At 48.4% G+C, this 16341-nt stretch overlaps 1 protein-coding gene across 9 annotated transcripts in view; it reads right to left on the reverse strand.

The window, feature by feature from the left end:
* The window catches only part of SLC2A9 (solute carrier family 2 member 9), a 233475-nt gene that overhangs the window by 86092 nt on the left and 131042 nt on the right, over positions 1-16341 (reverse strand). For all 9 annotated transcript variants that reach the window (XM_059380875.1, XM_059380894.1, XM_059380884.1 and 6 more), the window contains one exon: positions 14184-14316. In XM_059380875.1, the coding sequence (XP_059236858.1) occupies positions 14184-14316 (133 nt within the window). The remainder of the gene's footprint in view (positions 1-14183; positions 14317-16341) is intronic.

A 16341-nucleotide genomic window follows, 5' to 3' on the forward strand; every position in this document is an offset into this window, starting at 1 on the left:
GTGAATAATTTATTATTACAAAGTTAAAAAATTATTCTATTATGGTAAAGACACTGAACATGAGATCTGCCACTGAACATGTTTTTTAGTGCACAAAACAGTCTTTAAGTGCACAACAGACACAATGTTGTACAGCAGATGTCTCAAATACACACATCTGGCATCAACTTTATATCCACTGATATCAACTCCCCACTCCCCCTCTACCACAGCACCTGGCAACCACTATGCCACTGTTGGTTCTAGGAACTTGACTAATTTGGCTATTTTAAGGGAGTGAGGTCAGGCAGCACTCTCCCTCCTGTGACTGGCTTATCTCATGCAACATAATGTCCACCAAGTTCATCCATGTTGTCACACACTACAGGATTCCCTTCTTTTTTAAAAGTCAAATAATATTTTATTGCACGTGTATACCATATCTTCTTTATCCATTCATTTATCAATGGACATTTAGGTTTTTTTTACACACCTCAGCTACTGTGAATGGTGCTACATCAAATATTTAAGAGTGCTAATATCTCTTTGAGATCTTGATTTCAATGCTTTTGGAAAAATGCCTGGATGTGGGACTCCTGGGTCAAATGGCATTTCTATTTTTCATTTTCTGGAGAAGACTCCCTACTGTTTTCTATAGTGACTGCATCATTTTGCATTCCCGCCAACAGTGTGCAAGGGTTCCAATTCCTCATTTTCCTTGCCAATATTTGCCTTTTGAGTTTGTGTGTGTATGTGTATATATGTTTTATTTATTTATTTATTTATTTATTTTTTAAAAAATTTCTTTTCAGTGTTCCAGAATTCATTGTTTATGCACCACACCCAGTGCTCCATGTATAGCATAATACCCACCACCAGGGTCACCAAGCCTCCTACCCCCCCGCTCCAGCTGTCCTGTTGCTGTGAAGTGATATCTCACTGTGGTTCTGATTTGAATTTACCTGATCATTAGGGATGTTGAAATTTTTTCCATATGTCCATTGGTAAAGCATATGTCTTCATTGGAGAAATAACTATCCAAGCTCTTTGCCCATTTTTAAATAAGGTTATTAGATTTTTGGTTATTGAATTGCAAAAGTTTCTTATTTTTTGGATATTATTAGCCCCTTATCAAACATACAGTTTACTAATATTTTCTACCATTCTGTAGATTACCTTTGCTCTCTATTGATTATTTCCTTTGCTGTGCAGATGCCTTTTAATTTGATATAGTTGCCCTTATCCATTTTTGCTTTTGTTGCCTGTGCTTTTTGGGATCATATTTAAGAAATTCCTGCCAAAACTGATATTAGAAAGTTTTCTCCTTTTGTTTTCTTCAAGGACTTTTATGGTTTCAGGTCTTGCATTTAAGTCTGTAATTTATTTTAAATTGGTTTTTATGTATGGTATAACCTATGGGTCTAACTTCATTCTTTTGCATATAGATACCCAGTTTTCTAGTTATCCTGTATTCAGAAGACACTACAGCCCACAGTCAACATCATGCTCAGTGGTGAGAAACTGAAAGTCTTTTCTCTGAGGTCAGGAACAAGGAAAGGATACCCAATCTCATGGCTTCTACTCAGAAGCCCTAGCCAGAACAATTAGGTGAGAAAAGGAAAGAAAGACATCCAAATTGGAAAGGAAGAAGTAAAGTCATCCTTGTTTGCAGACAACATGATCTTATATACATAAAACCTTGAAGACTTCACCCAAAATACCGCTAGAACTGAACAAATGGATTCAGTCCAGTTGCAGGATACAAAATCAACATGCAAAAATCAGTTGCATTTCTATACATGAATAACAAACCTCCCTAAGAGGAAATTAGAAAAATAATCTCCTTTACAATATCATCAGAAAGAAGAAAATACTTAGGAATAAGGTTACCTAAGGAGGAGAAAGACTTTTACACTGAAAACACTGATGAAAAAATGAAAGGAGACACAAAGAAATGGAAAGATGCCCTGTGTCCATGGTTGGAAGAGTTAATGTTGACAAAATGGCCATATTACCTAAGGCCATCGAAAGATTCAATGCTATCTTATTAAAATATCAATGGCACGTTTTATAGAAATAGAAAAAAAATAACATTACAATTCATTTGGAGCCACAAAAGACCATGAATGGCCAAAACAAACTTGAGAAAGAACAAAGCAGAGACATCAGGCTTCCTGATTTCAAAATATACTGCAGAGCTACTGTAATTCAAACAGGATGGTGCTGGCATAAAAAAGACAGACATATAGACCAAGAGAACAGAAGAGAGAGCCCAGAAATAAACCCACGGCTATACAGTGAGAATTAATCCATATGTGTCAATAAGGTGATAAGCCAGGGATTATCCCTGAAGAACGACAGCCAACAGTGGTAGCTTTCCAAGGTAGAAATAGTGGAAGTACTTACTACAAGAAAAAAACAAGCAAGCAAATGACCACAACAAAAACAGGCATCCTCCCTTGGCCAGGGTCTGCCCCAGCCAGCCATATGTATTCATGGGTTTATGATCAACCTTGAGCTGTGGATGGATTCCTGCCCTGTTTCTTTATTCCCTTATGTCAACTCATCTTTCCACCCCAGGAACTCTTCTGGGTGTCCCCCAGGAAGGAGCTCTGTGCTCCTTCCTTCATAGCTCCTGGCATGGGGTCAACTCACACTCATCTGTGAGGTGGCCTGGTTCCTGTCAGACTCCCTCACTGACTGCTTGCTTCAGAAATCAGGGGCCCTGTCTGGTTTTGCTCCATATTTTACCCCCTGGGCTTAGTATTTGCCAGGTATATGACAAAAACTCCATTAATAAGTAGGCATGGAATGAACAGTGACTCCAGGAGGTTACTCATAACTTAGATTCAATGTCAGATTCTGCCCACTGGGCTCAGTCCCCAGTCACCCTGTGGCCTGCAGACCACACTGCCTGGCCTTCCATGCCTGCTGATCCCTGGCCTTCCATGCCTGCAGATCCATCCATGAGAATGAGGATGCAGGTAGGAGGGAGAAAGAGCCTCTTTGGCCTCTGGTCCACCAAATCACCAGCACCCTGAGTGGTGGTGACCCCTGTTCAGCCTCGGAGATGGAGGTTCTGGGGTCCACCCTCTCTGTGGCCATGATGTGCTGGCCGCAGAGTTGGTGAGGGGTCTGCCTGACCCTTTCTCCCTACTGCCCCACGCCTCTGTGTCTAACCCCCAGGATCCAGTACTTCTCTGAAGTATTTCTCATCACTTCCCGAGGGGAGCGCTGACCAGGGCACTAGCTCTGTGGCCTTGACATAATGTGCCTGAACCCCTCAGCATCTTTGTCTCCGTGTCTATAAAAGGAGGAGCAGAAACATGGGAGGCTTGGTGATGATTAAGGTGAGGGATGCCGCACACTTAGCCTCTGTTGGTCTCCTAGTGTTGCTGTAACAAATTAGCACAAACTCCATGACTTCGGACAGTGTGAACTTATCACCTCATGGTTCTGGAAGTCAGAATCTGCAATGGGTCTTGGAGGCCCACAGTCAGGGTGTTGTCAGGGCTGTGCTCCTTCTGGAGGCTCTAGGAGAGGCTATCTTTGCCTTTTCCAGGCTCCACAGTCTGCCTGCATTCCTTGGCTTGTGGTCCTGTCTGTCCTCCATCTGCAAAGCCAGCAAGTTCAGGCCAAACCCTTCTCGTGCTGCTGCCTGTCTGGTTCTCTCATCTGCCTTCCTTTTCCATGACAATCCTTGTGATCACATGGGCCCCTCTTGGGCTCATCTCCCCATCTCAGAAGTCAGTTGATGAGCAACCTTAATTCCATGTGTGATCTCAGGGCCGTCGTCGTGTAACCTACGATAGCCATAGGTCCTGGGAATTTGGATGTGGCCATCCTTCAGGAGGGGGATTCTGTTCTGCCTCCCACACTAGAGAATAATGGCAACTCAAATGGTCAGAACCATTTTGAACCCAGTTAGTGCTCATTGTTCTGTGCCATCTCACTGCCCCTTAGATGGAAAGCAGGACACTCCAGAAATGACACTTGTGACCACGTGCTGTGTGAGCTTGTTTGTCGGTGGTAACAGACCCTGAGCACTTGCTTTCAGGAGCCCTGGGACTGACATCACTTCTGTCACAATGTGCCAGGTCCTGACCTCAGAACCCAGAGCCGGACTAGCCTGAAGAAAGCATCTTGGCCAGTCCTGATTCTACAGGTGGAAACACCACAGCCCGGAGAGGCAATGTGACAGGCCCGGGGCTCCTGACCCTGGCCAGAGGGTAACATTGCATTCTGTGGTCTCTTTCAGTAGCTGCTATCTGGAAGGGCTCAAGGAGACTGATGCCTGGGAACTAAATAGTAGAGATGCTCCAAGGACACACATGCAGTTCTGCTGCTGACCGGTTTCCGCCAGCTCTATCCCACCCATGGGCCGCTCTATCAAAGCTGATGAGTCTCAGAGCCCTAAGTTGGGGGCTTAAGAGTCTCCTTGCAGGGAGCTCCCTGGTTCATGGAATGTTAATATCAGCATCCTTGTAATTTCATTAAATGCCCAGTCCATGAAGAACAAGTTATGAGATATCTGGAGGGCTGTTCTGGGCTGTGTTCTGTTGCCTGGGTACACCCATGGATCCCTCTCTACTCATGAGAGTGGCAGGCTCTGAACTGGTGAGTCCTGAGAGTGGGTGACTATGCTGCCTCCTCCTAGAAAGTGGGGCCTTTCAGCCAGAACCCCATCTCCATCCTTATCATATGGGACCTGGGAGAGGTCAGAAGGGATGCAACTACAAGAATCCCCCTCCTGGGAGTCCGGGGGCCTGGCTTTTGAGCTCTAGCCCCATAAATGGCCAGGCTGGGGATGACGGCAAGTTTCCAAATGTCTCTGGGTTGAGTTGCTCATCTGTAGAAAGGAGAGGCCTACTTGCCCATGCCTTGCCAAGGAATTCTGGGAAATTCAGTATTTTTAATGACCTTTCCAATTCAACAGATTGGAGCACACTTTTGAGGGCTTGATTTCTTTTCAAGGCCTTGATTATCTATTCAATGTGTAGCCAAAGGAAGCCTGTACTGGATGCGGGGGAACATGGCACTTAAGAAGACACAGTCCCAGGGCTCCTGGGTGGCTCAGTTGTTCAGCTCAGGTCATGATCCCAGGCTCCTGGGATCGAGCCCCACACTGGGCTCCCTGCTCAGCAGGAGGCTGCTTCTCCCTCTCCCACTCCCTCTGCTTGTGTTCCCTCTCTGCCTCTTTATCAAATAAATAAATAAAACCTTAAAAGAAAAAAAAAAGAAAAAGGAGATGCAGTCCCTGCCCTTGAGAGTTTCACTGTGTGGGGAGAGAGGGAGAGTGACAGAAACAGGCGGTGACACACAGCGTGGCCAGTGCTGGGGAGATGATTAGGGGAGGGAGGGATGGCGTGGGACCATGATGGTTAATGTCAAGTGCAAGAGTGTCTGGCCAAGGCACCCAGACACAGCTGACCCCTGATCTGTGTGGATTGACTTACAGAAGGATTTTTAAATAAATACAGTACTATTTGTATTTTCTCTTCCTTATAATTTTCTTCATAACATTTTCTTTTCTCTAGCTTATTTCATGGTAAGAACACAGTATATAATACATGTTACATATAATATACATGTTAATTGTTCATATTATCAGTAATGGCAGAGCTGGGCAACCGCTGGCTATAAGTAGTTAAGTTTTTGAGGAGTCAAAATTCATATATAGATTTTCAACTGTGCAGGTGGTTGGAAGTGCTAACCCCCACATTTTTTAGGGTCAACTCTATTTGGTCAAACTCTGGTCTAGATATCATGGTGAAGAGAGCTTTTAGATGAGAGTCATACGTTTACATTGGTAGACTCTGAGTACAGCAGATTATTCTCCATAATGGAAGTGGGCCTCATTCAATCAGTTGAAGGCCTAAAGAGAAAAAGACTGAGCTCCCTAGAAAGAGAGGTAATTCTGCCAGCAGATGGCCTCAGACTTAACCTGCAACACCGGACTCTTCTCTGGCTCTCCAGCCTGGGAGCCTGCCCTGCAGATTTTCACCTTAACACTTTCCACAATTACAAGAGCCAATTCCTTGGAATAAATCTCTCTGCATATATATTTATATATTTTTAATATGTACACAGATAACACACCCCTTTGGCTCTGTTTCTCTGGGGGGAATCCCTAACATGGGGCCACCTCCCTGCACTGGGAACCTCAGGGAAGGCGTTGCCCTGTCTCACTTCTCAGTGGAGTGCACGGTTCTAGAGGCATGTGGCTTCCATCAGTGTGGTGGCCAGCAGAACGTGCCCATAGACCCCTGGCTATGGGGACAGATCTGACCAAGGGCCATAGCCGCTGTGCTCTGCAAATCATCACCCTGGGTGTTCAAGCCATGCCCTTCAGAGACTGTTTGCAGACAATGGTAGAACATAGCAGGGAAACTAAGGCATTCTTGTTCTAGGAACAGAGGACTCCTCTGGGCTTGATGCTGCCAGCCTCATCCCTCCCTTGCCCACTGGGGGTCTGACAAGCCTCACGGTCTGTAAGCTCCCTTCACGTTTACACAGACAACTCTGAAAAAAATCCCTGCTGCTTCATTCTCCTGGAACCCACTTCTCAGAGAACCCAGGGTGACACAGTCAGTGACGCACACACCTAAGTCTGAGCTCCATGGAGAAGCACTGAGACTTGCATGGGAATGAGCTAGACCAAAAGGAAGACAGACATTTCCACCTGGGCAGCATCTCTGGATCCTCCCCGTGGCCCTCTGAGGTAGGGCCAGTATTACAGAATGGTGTGCAAGGATCTTTGCAATGCCCCAGAGATCTGTGGGACCCTGAGGCTATGGCTGGGTCCAGGGTGCTCATGGCCTCTACGGGAGGTTGTTTCCTTCACCCTCTCAACCAGGACCTACTTGAGTTACCATGAATGTTTGCTGATGGGCTGATTTCAGCCACACAATTATAAATCCTTGCTTCCAATGTTGCTGCATGTTTTTGCCCATCACAGAGCATTCTCAGATCCAAGGTCTTTTCTCAGCATCCTTCTGGGCCCTGGCGATAAGCACTGTGCTCCTTCCATTTCACAGGGTGGGAAAACTGAGTCCATGTCCAAGGCAATGGGCAACTCTCCTGGGCTCACAGGTGCCGTGCAGGGAAGCAGGGCCACCCCCAGCCCAGCTGCCTCTCCATCCACTCTGGGCCCACAGTGTGGCGCTGAGACACACGGGTGCCTTCCGAACAGCCAGGGAGCATCACAACAGCGGCACAAAGAGAAGAGGAACATGGAAACTTAAGGGCTGACACCTGAGTGTCTCTCAAGGATGGAAGTGACTTGGCTGAGAAAAATATTTTGACAACACTTGGAGGAGAAGGTGTTTGCTGAAATCTGCCTGCTATCTGATTCCAGCTTCAGAAGGGAAAGTGTGTTAGCAGGACATGAAGACGAGCCCCAGAGCCATCTGGAAGGCAGACGGGACAATGGGCAGTGGTGAGAGAGGAAAGAAGAGGGTCTGAGCGGTAGGGACCCTGTGCCTGGAGTCCTTTCCCCAAATCTTCAATATGCCTTTAAATGCTCCAGTGATGCGGGGCGTGTGCCCGCTGCTACGTTGTTTGAGGAAACCAAAGCAGGGGCTGAAGTTCACGTTGGGGTGTTTATGATGCGAGACAGAGCAGCACACAAGGAAGCTAGTGCCCTCGACAGTCTGGAGCCCAGAAATGCTCAGGATTTCCAAGACATCCTGAAGAGGGCCTGGACCTTCCCCATGCTGGAAAACTGGGGCTCCAGGCAATTCCTTCAGCTCTGGGGGAGCAGAGAGCCCCAGTAGACTCAGGGCTGCACAAAATCGGCCCCAACCACAGACACAATACAGAAAGCAACCCTTGCTTGGCTGGAACCCTTGACAATTCTCTCAATTTAAAGGGAATCTAGAAGGGAGCTGTCTAGAAGGGAGCTATGAATAATTTCAAGATGCGCCTTCGTGCCCTGGGAGCTAATGGTAGTTTCTGAGCTATGGTTTTTTGCCCCCTTTGACCCTTGGGTATTTTGTAGGAAGGCACTTGGCTGTCTGCTTGGCAACCAGCCCACGAGCAGGCTTTCCAGCCAGGGCAAAGGGAACTCCAAGAGACAATTACTCTAGAGAGACCAGGGGTGTGGGGGCGTGGCACTCAGAGGTCACGCATCCCATAAACATGTAAACAGAGCACCATTGGAAGAAGGCTTGGTCTTCTAAGAGCAGAGGCAGGAATAGGACCTCAGAGGGACTCCGTTTCCTCCTTCTGCCAAGTCTCTCTGCCAGCTTCAGGAGGCAGAGCCATCTTTCTAGTTGGCAGGGGTGAGCACAGGGCACTAGAGCCGCCCCTCCCCCCTCTCCTGTCATCTCCAGGGGAACACGTGTGCCAAGAGTCCCCAGGCAAGAGTGGGCCTGGAAGAGGCTGGCCACCCCGGGGCATCCTTCCCAGGCACACGACTTCGTTCTTGGTGGATGCCGGTGGTGTGTCAGAGGCTGCAGACGTCCTCCCTTATCAAGAGCCTGTCCAGCACAAAACACAGCTTCCTCACAAAAGAGCGATCTCCACCTATGCCTGCCTTCTTCCTGGGCTGTCCTCCTTGTGTCTATTATTTCCATGCTTTTGTGATCACATGGATTTATTTTATGTTCTGTGTCCTAAGGATGCCTTCATAATGCTACATAATTATTCAACAAGTGAACCAAGTGGGCGGATGGAATTTTCAGTTCTGAATACAGATACACAATTCCTTAACCACTCCTTGTTGTAAAAGCTGCCTATGTGGAGTTGAAGCCTGGCTCAAATATAGGAAATCGTAATATTGCAGAGGAAATTTTCTGGGTTTTAATAAATTACAACAACCAAGGGGTCAACTATGCTAATATACTTGTCTGTATTGTATGTATATGCTGTGTGTTACAATTACAAAGACACACACACACACACAAGGCAGCACAAACATGGAGTTTGAAGCCCATTGCTGTCTCCAGCTGTGGGGCCCCAGTGAACTATTCAACCTCTGAATGCGGGTCCCTCCCCTGGGCTTTGGGTATCCTGAAGACTCCAGGAAAGCAGAGAATCTGGGAGGTCAGAGGCACTCCACAAGTTTTGGCAATAGGATGGTGCATTGGAAAAAAAAAAATCTTTAAAAGCTTCGTGCACAAAGACCTTTTGCCCAATTATTAATAGAAAAATAGAAACAACTGGAACACCTGGCAATTTTGAGAGTTCAAGTAAAAAAAAATGTTGGAACCATATTTAAAAGTAAGACAGAGTCATAGTTCAGCCTTCACTGATGTCCCTGCCTTAACAGAGTTTGCTGTGTGGCTGCAATAAATCAGCACAAATGAGGGGCTTGAAACAGCACCAAGTTGTTCCATGAGTGGTCAGACATCTACAACGGGTCTCACAGGGCTACCGAGGTGTCACGGGACTGCGATCTTTTTGGAGGCTCCCAGGAAGACTCCACATGCTGGCCATTTCCAGCCTCGAGAGGTGCCCTGTCCTGCACCCGTAGGACACCCTCAGTCTCCCTCTGACTCTGACACCTGCTTCCATGGCCACAGGTCTTTCTCGGACCCTGTCCCTCCTCCCTGTTTCACTCACAAGGAGCTTTGTGATGACACAGGGTTCATCCAGACCATCCAAGGCAACTCTCCCCACCTCAAGATCCTTGAGTTAGTTACATCAGTGAAGCCCCTTGGGCCATGTAAGGTGCCATGCGCAGGTTCTGAGGATTAGGATGTGGACATACTCGGGGGCACAGCCCCTTCATCCAGCCGGGGTCACTGAGGCCCTCTATAGATAAGAGGCACCATGATACTCCCTAAGGCATGAGGCATCATTAGAAATGTAGTGAGCTGCAGATGGCTGACTTTACCAGAAGGTGGTAGCCAGGCCTCACAGGATGGGAGTGGGACAGCCACGGAAGGTTTAGGAGCAACAAATGAAGGCATGTCAGAGCTTGGCTGAGCAGGTTCTGTAGCTCATTTCCAGAGCTCAGTCAGCCTCCTCTTTAAGCATCATCGGCTGTCAGAACAGGGCCCTCTGGAAGGAGCCACAAGTTACCAGCCTTCCGAGCACCCAGAATGCCTCGGTCTGGTTGTCTGCCGGGTCCCATCCAACAGTGCTTCTCACGCTTCTTGGTTACGCTGCGGCAGAGCCCGCCACAGGTCCACTGCTGTTGTCATTCCTTCTCCCCTTTCCCCTCAGAGCAGCTCTGACTCTCCGAGAATAGGCACATTAATGAACATTTCCCAAGCTCCTCGAAAGCTAAGAGAGGCCACAGGAGCACGTCCTGACCAAACAGACCAAGTATGCGAGCCTTCAAGACTTCTCGAGTAGCCGGGCAAGTCATCCCTCCCTCTCACCCTCCTCTTCCTGGCTGGAATGCAGCTGTGACAGCAGCCACTTTGGACCATGAGGCCACCTTCTAAGGATGGCAGGTAGAGAGATTAAAAGGAATGAAGTCCCTGACACCACGGAGAATCGTTAGCAGTCACAGCCAGCCTACCTTCAACATTTTCTTGAGTAAGAGAGAAATAAACTTCTATTTTGCCTAGCACTTATTGCTCGCTCCTGATATGACTTTCCTCGTGGAGGGCATTTCATTAGCATGTCATTCACTCCGTCTCTTACTCACTCTTCTCCAAGAGGTGAGAAGGCACTGGGCTAATTGGTAAGTTGGGGAGAGCAATGGCCTGGCTCCTGTCTCATCTGGGGGTCTGTCTGGCTGGAGGAGCACGTATTCTCTCTTCTTCTGTGTTCTCAGTGTCTCAGGGCAGGCTTGTCCTGGAGCCCGTCAGTTCATGAATACCATCTTAGGAGGCTCTCCTAGACAGCAGACCTAAAGCCAAGTGACCAAAGAGTCTTTGTCACTGAACGTGACATTTTATCCCATCTCTTCCATTCCTGCATCCATCTTTCCACTGTTGTCAAATGTGGGCCAGAAAGCAGGATGTTAATTTCTGGTGACCTCGAATACCACTCACAGAGACAGGACTTAAGAGTTTCCCTTCTGCTTAGGCTGCAGCGTCTGTCTCTTACAACCCAAACGGTCCTGCTCAGTGCCACTTTCCTGACCCCTGTGTCTGGAGCATTGCCCTAGCACACTGCCTAGGCTAATGTTTCATTTCTACCTATTAAATATCCTCTCCTTCTCATAATGGAAGTAAGGACACCTTACCCCTTTTCCCTATTTTTAAGCACTGGGGGCTTCTCCTCAACTGACAAGAGGGCCACCAATAAATGAGACCCAGCTACAACTATGATCCGGAGGTGAGGCAGGGTAGGAAAGACTGCAAGAGGGCTGTGGAGTGCATGGGTTGCATCGATGACCCTGATTCATGACCTCCCTACGTGTGTGTCCTTTGCTCTATAACTGTGCACCCCCTCCCACTCTGTGCACTTGACCACATGAGTTACCCTGGCCAACAGGATCTTAGCTGACTTGAAGCTTGAAAAACCACTTGTGTTTCCCACTTCCTCTCTGGGACCTGTGTGCTCGCTGTGAGAATATGCCTGCACTAGCCTGCTGGAAGATCGGCATGTGGCACAGAGTCAAGGCCAGCCTAGATCAGCCAGTGGACCCCGAGGCATGCTGGAGAACTTCTGCTAAGACAAGATGCATTGCGAGGGCAAGGCCTATCAAGATGAACAGAAGTTCACCCACAGATTTGGGGATGATAAATACTATCATCCTAAGCCAATGAGTTTCAAGGTAGTTAGATAATTATTATGGCAGTAACTGACTGTTGCAGGGCCCCTGTCCCCCAAATTACCCACAGACCAGACAAGGCATACCTCTCATCACCAAACAAGGTGCTCAGTTATAGAGTGTGTTTTGTCTATGCTCAGAGGTTCCAGAGCAAGACCATCAGTGTCCAAATCCCAGGGCCACCACCTGCTAGCTTTGTGTCCTCGGTCAAGTTAACCAGCCCTCAGTTCTTGTTTGTCTGTTTTACAATGGGAATAATAATGTGATCTGCTTTCCACAGATGAGAGGCTTGAATGGTCTAATACATGTGAAGTGCTTAGAATGACAAAATTCTCAGGTGAGATGAGCTATTAATGAGTTTTCCCATCCCTCTTACCCTTGCCCTCGCCCCTTGGAGGGCTGGAATGCTGGTCTGATGCTCCCACCTCGCTCCCCATCTCTCCCCATCACCAGGCAGAGTGCCCCGCACAGTAAATATCCAGCGTTTGCTGAACATCTGGTGTGAAACTCTACTTTTATTGGCACAGATGCAAATTTCACAATTCTCTTTCAATCTAAGGCCAACTACATCTTTGTTCTTTGCGTAAAGCACACGTGTAATATTTATCATTTTTTATAACTGGACTTCTCCTTCACTCCCTACTGTGCTGTGACATAAAAGCTTTTTCACTGTCAGGCATTTACGTGCACTGCCCATTCCGACTGTGCTTACTGATGCATTTCCTGAGAGGTTTTGCCAATGAAGCAGCAGGGATGGAACTGGAGGAATAACCACCTTCCACTGACCCATAACCTGTCTAGTTTGGGGGCTCAGATCCCCTCGGCTCTTTCTCAGCCATGTTGGTTTTGTTCCAGAGCTTCCCCCTTCTGACAATCAACCTCCTACTCTGCAGTCTGACTTCTGGATGGTTTGCCTCTTCATGGACACTAAGAGAATCTCCTAGAACACAACCCACCGATGTCCCTTTGTGCGGGAGTTGGGATGGGAGGAAACTCTCCTCTGGTTCCAGCCCTTCTCTAGAAGCTTGCGGCTCTCAGATGGGGCAGGGCTGTTAACCAGCGTCCCCTGGAGGGGGATAGGGCTCAAGTGCCAACCCCACTGCCATGCTCTTGAGAATTTCGTGACTCTGGGCAGTCTCCTGAAGAACCCCTGTAGCTCCCAGCATATTTTTAAAGACTTCCAGAAACCAAAAACTGAGAACCACGGCCTCAGTCAGCTTACATCAGCCCTGGACACCTCAGTTCTTTTGCATAAACAGTAAAGGTAATGAAAATGTTCTCTGATTCCATGTTTTTACAGGAATATTGTAAATGAGAAAATGGATCCCAACCATACACTGCTAGGCAAATAGAGGCAATTAATAATACCCCATTTGTTACTTCAGAAAGTACTTAGGTTGTTTGGATTTTAAAAAGCATTGCACAAATTGTATTAAAGACTATATAATTCTTGCTGTGAAGTGTGTAAACCTGGCGATTCATAGACCTGTACCCCTGGGAATAAAAATATATGTTTATAAAAAATAAAAAAATTTAAAAAAAAGACTATATAATTCTCAATTTTTTTTCTCAGAGTGGACATTAGTGAAATTGAGATCAGAGGATAGGATAGGGATAAGAAAATGGACAGAGTTCTCAGAATAATGACAGCAACTGTTACTACAAACCTCATATGTGTCATCTAATCATTATATATAACAAGCCCAGAGGGAGGTTTCTATCATTTCCTCCTACAGATGAGGGTCCCAAGGCTCAGGAAGGTTAGAATAAGATCAGGCAGCAGAGTGGGGCATGTGAAGGCCACACAGGTTTACCCAGCCCCTCCTGCCGCCCGTGCAACGGGGCTGCTGTCTGCTGTCTCCCTCTATAAGAAGGACGCCTTGTTCATTCCATGTTGTCTATCTCTGGGCAAAACGGGTTGCCTTTTTGGGGCCCTGTAGGAATGCCTCTGATTCTGAATGCTTGGCATCTGACCCAGCATCTTGCCATTCAGGGGATTTAAGGAAAGCGACCTAAGACCAGCCCCCACCCCCATTGTGGGTGTTGTGTTTCTCTCCCATAAAACGGGTGTGCTTTGTTTCCTTTGCAGGGATGCTGACACCCAGCCCCGGGCCGGCAGGACATGGCTGCTCTTTCCACACTTGCACATTTCTTCTCCTGTGAGTGTTAGGACAGCAGAACTGGGCAGTGAAGAAGTGAGAATATAAGGAGAGAACCAAATAGACCTAAACCGCTAAGATAATAAGTTCGTGTTGTCTTGTGCTTGGAACCACCTGAGCGGCGGCAATGGTGAGACATCACCTAGAAGTAAGCAGACCTGGGTCTTATCCTGCTCTGCCCTGGCTTTTCCAAGCTCCCTGTGTGATCTGTGTCCCCACTGCAGACTGCTGGGAAGATAAAGCAACACAGAGTGTCCAGGGGCACCCAGCACAGCACCTGCCGAGAGGAATGGCACCAGGTCCCAGCATGTCCTGAAGTGCTGACTCTGTGAAGAGGCTGGAACAGTGTGGGAAATGCCATGGGCCCCTACCTTTCTTGGCTCCCGCCTGGTCATGCTTCTCAAAGAGCAGGTAGTGTGGGCTCTCAGGGAGAAAGGGCAGGCTCACCAGCTGGACCAAAGCCGGGACAACAATCACTCCAAACAGGTATGGCCAGGTGCTTTCCTGAAGGGAGAAACAGGAGGCCAGTGAATGGATGTGGCCTCCAGTCATCCTGCTGGGGCTGGGCCCCTGGAAAAAACAGTGTTGGCCCTCTGCAGAAGTCCCTCCCACACCGCTGTGATCCCTACCAACAGGCTGAGCAAGGGAACGGACACAGGGTTAGCCTCACATGTATGGCGTTCTCTGTGCACAAGGTAGGTCAGTTCTCATAACCACCTGTGAGGTGGCGACCTGGGAGGCTCAGGTGGGTCAAGGCCATGCAAGGATATCAGGGCTGGCTGATGCCATGACCCCTGGGGCATCATGGTGAGCCTCCCTAGTTGTGCAGCCTTGGAAACTGCGCTCGTGGCCCCTGGAAACCTGTGTCTCTTCACCCATGGGACGGGGACAGCCGCAGCTACTCCACAGGCTGTCCCAAGAGTGCAATCAGAGAGAGCTTGGGCTGTGGGGCCTGGCACACAGTAGGTGCATGGAAAAAAAGACTGTTTTGTTGGTGCCAGCCCCCAGATGCCTCCAAGGCCCATGAGATGCAGCCCATTTTGGTCCTGTCGGAGAACATACAAGGACAGTGGCTGGAGCTTCCCTGATTCTTGCAGGCAGGTGTGGTGGGGCTGGGGTACAGCTGGCCCCTGAGGCAGGGAATTCTTCCGTGTCTGGGGCCGAGCAGGCAGGGCCCTACAGTCTGCACCGGAGGGGCATTTGGGCCACCACAAGCAGCACCCATCCCCTCAAGGCAGTTCGCGCGCAGCAGGTGCTCTTCCTATGCTGGTCAGAGTGGCATTCTTCTTGAGCTGCTTTATTTATTTATTTATTTTTAAACCTAGGTTTACAGAGGGAGCTCTCACGGGGTCTCCGCAAGAAGAGAAGGCCAACGGGAGGCAGTTCTGATGGGGAAAAGGCAAAACACTCAGTGCCAAATTCTTGGCATGTTCTATTTCCTCAAAAAGGAAAAGGAGGACCGCAAGGAGGCACCTTCAGAACTAAAGACTTCACACAATGAGCTACAGGGCTGCTGTACCAGGAGGAGGCTTGGGTAGCTTCAGGTCGGGTTCTGAGCACCCTCGGGGACACAACGTCCCTCTAGGGTTCTCCCAGGTCTGGCTCCTTCAGGAGGCCCTTGAGGCCAGAGACCCCCGTAAGTTCCCAGTTGTCTGATCTTGGAGAGTCGAAAGGGGAGGGACCCCTGAAGCATGGAGCAGACCAACTGGCTCACAGAAGGGCAAAGACTAGGTCCTGATTTTCAAGGGACCTTTGGTCCTACTTCCTTTTCTTTGTAGAACAATGATTTATATTCACCAAACTCCAAACACCAATGCCAGCTTGAGGTTTGGTGAGACACCAGGGGGAGGTGGAAGGCAGACTAGCAGTTGCTGAGGGCCAGAGGGAGTGGGGAGGGGACAGTGATTGCCCCCGGGGATGGGCTTCTTTTTGGGGGGATGATGACAATATCTGGGATTAGTAAAGAGCCATGATCGTGCAACTTTGTGAATACACTAAAAACCACTTTAAGTGGTAAATTTTATGGGAGGTGAGTTATAGCTCCGTGTAAGTGGGACATTCACTATGCCAACTCGGTGTGTGTGTCTTGTTGCTGATTTTGTTTTTTCCTTAGAGTTTACTTGCTGTGCCGGTAAGAGCAGAACAGAAAGCTGGGGCGGGGGTGGAAAGACAAGGGAATTAACCCAATTAAGCTCCTACTATGTGCCAGGCGTGGTGGGAGCTTGTCACACAGCTGTCTCATTTCACCTCCCGGCAGCTAGAGCTGTTGCTGCACGTTCCAGATGTGGAGACATAAAAGCCCAGGCTAGGGCCTGCTAGCCAGCCAGCAGCTGTGCAGAGGGGAATCACGCCAAGCTTCTCCCATAGCATCTTCACAGAGTGGCGCTTTCAGGAGTGAGATCCTGGAAGCTGCCAAAGGGGGAAAGGAGGAGAGGAGCTAGAAGGACAGTGTGAGTAGGAATAGCCTGACCACTGAAACCTGATCCTCCCAGGCTCACCTAGAGCCCACCACTGTGGCAGGAGCACAGG

This window comes from Mustela nigripes, chromosome 1, assembly GCF_022355385.1.
Source record: "Mustela nigripes isolate SB6536 chromosome 1, MUSNIG.SB6536, whole genome shotgun sequence".
In the NCBI taxonomy this organism is placed as follows: Eukaryota; Metazoa; Chordata; class Mammalia; order Carnivora; family Mustelidae; genus Mustela; species Mustela nigripes.